This window comes from Vicia villosa, unplaced genomic scaffold (genome assembly GCF_029867415.1).
Source record: "Vicia villosa cultivar HV-30 ecotype Madison, WI unplaced genomic scaffold, Vvil1.0 ctg.000032F_1_1_3, whole genome shotgun sequence".
In the NCBI taxonomy this organism is placed as follows: Eukaryota; Viridiplantae; Streptophyta; class Magnoliopsida; order Fabales; family Fabaceae; genus Vicia; species Vicia villosa.
In genome coordinates, this window is record NW_026704967.1 from 65,226 (window position 1) to 69,400 (window position 4,175).

At 34.5% G+C, this 4,175-nt stretch overlaps 2 protein-coding genes across 2 annotated transcripts; one reads left to right on the forward strand and one right to left on the reverse strand.

The window, feature by feature from the left end:
• LOC131622536 (endoglucanase 25-like) lies at nt 1–2,532 on the forward strand. The gene is made up of 6 exons (XM_058893575.1): nt 1–373; nt 535–833; nt 987–1,460; nt 1,559–1,691; nt 1,777–1,949; nt 2,040–2,532. The coding sequence occupies exons 1-6, from the start codon at nt 1–3 to the stop codon at nt 2,394–2,396; spliced, it is 1,809 nt and encodes a 602-aa protein (XP_058749558.1). The 3' UTR covers nt 2,397–2,532.
• Nucleotides 2,365–3,953, reverse strand: LOC131622535 (glycolipid transfer protein 3-like). Its single transcript, XM_058893574.1, has 6 exons — nt 3,598–3,953; nt 3,456–3,511; nt 3,240–3,370; nt 2,998–3,136; nt 2,709–2,852; nt 2,365–2,618 (listed from the first exon to the last, which is right to left on the reverse strand). The coding sequence occupies exons 1-6, from the start codon at nt 3,761–3,763 to the stop codon at nt 2,583–2,585; spliced, it is 672 nt and encodes a 223-aa protein (XP_058749557.1). The 5' UTR covers nt 3,764–3,953; the 3' UTR covers nt 2,365–2,582.
• Between the last annotated feature and the right edge of the window lie 222 nt (nt 3,954–4,175).

Here is a 4,175-nt window from a genome sequence, read left to right on the forward strand (position 1 = left end):
ATGCCACCAACAACAACTGAATCAGAGAAGAACCCTGTGAGATATATGCACACAGTTTCAGAAGCTGGTCGTCTTCTCCCTTCATCAAGCCGCTGGAACTCCATAGCACTTGATTTCAAACTTACTCCTAAATCATCTATTTCCTATGAATCTATCCCTTCCAAATATCCAAAATCTGTTGACTGCAATCTTGTCATCACTGATAAGAAACACTTCCATCTTTTTATTATTGTTGCAGTAGCAATATTCTTTGCTATCATAGGACTGGCTTTGATGTTACACTTTTTGCCTCAGAAGCATAAGCATCAAGACTCTTCAATCAATCTCAAGCTAGCTATAAACCAAGCTCTAACTTTTTATGACGCCCAAAAATGTACTATTTACTTCTCTGCTATAACTGTCTTCGGTGTCTGTATCAGTGCTTCATATAGCTTTCTTTGTTTTGTACACATTGTGTCAGTGTCGTGTCTGATGTAATTGTCTGTGCCAGTGTTGTGTCTGGTGATTTTAATTTTAATATTTATCATGTTGTAGCTGGAAACTATCCAAGGAACAGTTCAGTGAAGTATAGGGGAGACTCCGGATTACAAGATGGAAATTTGGTGAAGACTAATCTTATTGGTGGATATTATGATTCAGGAAACAATATTAAGTTTACTTTCACCACAGCTTATACTATGACCTTGTTGAGTTGGTCTGCAATGGAATATCAAACGAAATTCGCTGATATTGATGAACTTGATCATGTTAGGGATATCATCAGATGGGGTACTGACTACTTGCTTAAGGTGTTCATTACTTCACCTGAATCCAACCTTACACTGTATTCTCAGGCAAGATATAAATTTCGTATCATGTTTATTTCCTATTCAGAATCATATATTAATAGTCTTTTAGATCGGTTTATTTGAGTTTATCTACTGACATAAAGACCCGAAGAATCATTTACTAATAGTTGGTACATTTTTTTTCTTCAATTTTATTAGGTTGGAAGTACTATTAGTACTAATAATGAACCAAATGATATAAATTGCTGGCAAAGACCTGAAGACATGAGTTATGGTAGACCAGTTTCAGTTTGTGATGGCTCAGCTACAGATTTAGCCGGTGAAATTGTTGCAGCGTTATCTGCGGCGTCGATGGTATTCAAAGAAGACAAAGATTACTCAGGGAAACTAGCTCAAGCAGCAGAAAGTTTATATGAGGTAGTTACAAAGGAAGATCCTAAGAAGCAAGGGACCTACACCAATGTTGATGCATGTGGAAAACAAGCAAGAATGCTTTATAACTCATCTAGTTACAAAGATGAGTTGGCTTGGGGAGCAACTTGGTTGTTTCTTGCTACTAAGAACACTGATTATCTTGCAAATGCAACTCAGTTTTTTTTATCAGCAAAGAGTGATGAAACAATGTTAGACAAAGGAGTGTTTTATTGGAATAACAAGCTCAATGCTGTTGCGGTAAGTTTAATCCGACATTCGAGATGAATTTTCAGACCAATTTGTGAAAAAAAGGATGTTAGTTAGTAGTATCATATTTTTTAATGTAATGTTTACAGGTTTTGCTTGCTGGTATTCGATATTTCCGCGATCCTGGCTTTCCTTATGAAGATGTTTTGAAACTTTCATCAAATTCTACTCACTCCCTCATGTGTTCTTACCTTTTCAAAAAATATATGAGCAGAACAGCTGGTAATTAGTTAATTAGTTCTTTGATTAAATGAAATATACATTATGATTTATAATAGTATATGATTCATGTAAAACATGATTGTAGGTGGATTGATTCTTCCAAAACCTGATAATGGGCCATTACTCCAATATGCTGCAACAGCATCTTTTCTCAGTAAATTGTATAGTGATTACATTGATCATCTCAAAATATCCGGTGCAAGCTGCGAAACCGATGAATTCTCAGTTGCAATGCTTCGTGATTTCGCTAATTCTCAGGCAAATTCCTAGCCTTCTTGAGTTCTAACCATTTTGTATGGAAACACATGAATTGGAAATAGTCTAAAATTTAGATTCCTTGTGTTTCAGGTTAAATACATCTTAGGACAAAATCCTATGAAAATGAGTTATTTAGTGGGATACGGCGACAAGTTTCCAGTCCATGTTCATCACAGAAGTGCGTCAATCCCTTGGGATAAACGGATCTACAATTGCAACGATGGTAAGACATGGCTAAACTCTAAGAATCCGAATCCGCAAGTTCTTTTGGGAGCCATGGTGGGAGGACCAGACACACACGATAATTTCATCGATCAAAGGAGCAACCAAAGATTTACTGAGCCAACCATAGCAAGCAATGCTGGCTTAGTTGCAGCATTGATTGCACTTCAAGATTATTCAAATAATTCACATGACATGAAAAACTCATTGTGGGAATGGACATGATTCATTGTTTGAAATTTTTTTTAATTTTGATTTTAGGCTATGTTGAAAGTCTTACATTGATGCAAACTTGTAACTACAAAGCTTGATGTAACAAAACTTTACTGTACAAGTAATTTACATGAAACCAAACTATACATTATCCACTAAGAAAAGTTCTAGTTCTAAATCAGCTTTTCTATCTTAACTTCAGTTTGATTTAAGCTTGTCCAATTTATACACTTTCTGCAACATCAATAAATATTCATCAGATAAATATATGACAGGAAATCCAATGAGCATAACTTATGTCAGAAAGGATGAAATCAAACTTACTAGAATACAATGGATATCCTCTAGAAATGGCACTAACAATGAAACCAAAATCTGCATTTTCTCCGTTATGGTGTCACAGTCTTCGTCTTTTTCACTGATGAGATCCATGAAAGTTTTAGTATCAGGTACTAGCTTTATACCAACCTGAAGAACACAAACAATGACCATGTTTAAGGATGTTCGGCCAATTGTGTCTACGTCTGCGACTGTAGTTCCTCATCAAGAACAACGAGCTATACTCATTAGTTCAATATTGAAAAATGAAAGAAAAGAAAATGTTTATTATTACTCTGAAAGCCGCGGATGCAATCCATCCATGCCATGGTTTCAAAGTTGCATCATAAGACTCTTGAACTGCTTGTTCCATACTCTTTTTAGGATCTTTTACTAATAATGCTTGTAATAATGCTGATGTGAAATCAATGGATCTGCAGAATGGCACATCTTTAAATAAAAATTACACACACAGAAAAACTTTTCATATGGAAATTATACAATCAAATTTTTCTTGAAAAATTAATGAATGTTCACCTAGTAAGCCAAACAAAGGATTTACTGCCACTAATCCTCTTCTTTGCAATGCCTTTGCTAGTTTCTGATTTCAATATCTCAACCAAATTTGAATTGATCAAAGGGTTTGATTCATACATAGCTTCCAACCTCTACAATGACACATAACTCAATGTGTAAGTAACTATATTAATTCTAACCGAAAAAAGTAACTATCTCATGCCTTGTTTTTGTTACCTTAATATTCTGGTGAATGTCTTGTCTAATAACAATCATTGTTGGGCCTACCTTATCTGCAAGAGAAACAAACAATCAATAATTTGTTTGGTTTTACATCATTATTATCAAAAATAAGGAGAAGAAGTTAGCAACAAATAACCAAGAAATTGTAGAATCATGTAACATAGAGATAGAAAAGGCTTGGTTGGGATGCGTGCAGGTGCAGCTTCATGATTTTCTCCAGGTTTGACTATAACAAGAACTGAAAGCTCTTCAATGGCAGAGTTTATCTCTGATCTCTTCTCAGTATCTCTACTCCTCTTCATTTCTCTTATGCTATATGGTCTCTGATACAAACACACATATTACCTCATAAAACTCAACAGATGTTATTTATAAGTGAAACATCGTTGACTTTCATTCCTATTGTTCATTGTTTCAAATATTTAGGACAGAAAGAGAGAGAGAGAGAAAGAGGGATAGGAATCCATAAGGAACAATGCCAATTATTAATTGTTTTTTCACATATAGTAACTTAACTTGAGTACTTTGTATTGTATTTTAAAGTAATTAATGTTTGCTTGTAGTAATATTATTGTGTTATGTAGGTCATTGAAATGATAGTGACAATATATTTGACCTTGTAGTTATCATCAATCACTCTCCCCCAGTCACATATCAGGCTGGGAATCTTCATGATTGTTTAATAATAATGAAATGAAACAATGTTATCCATGA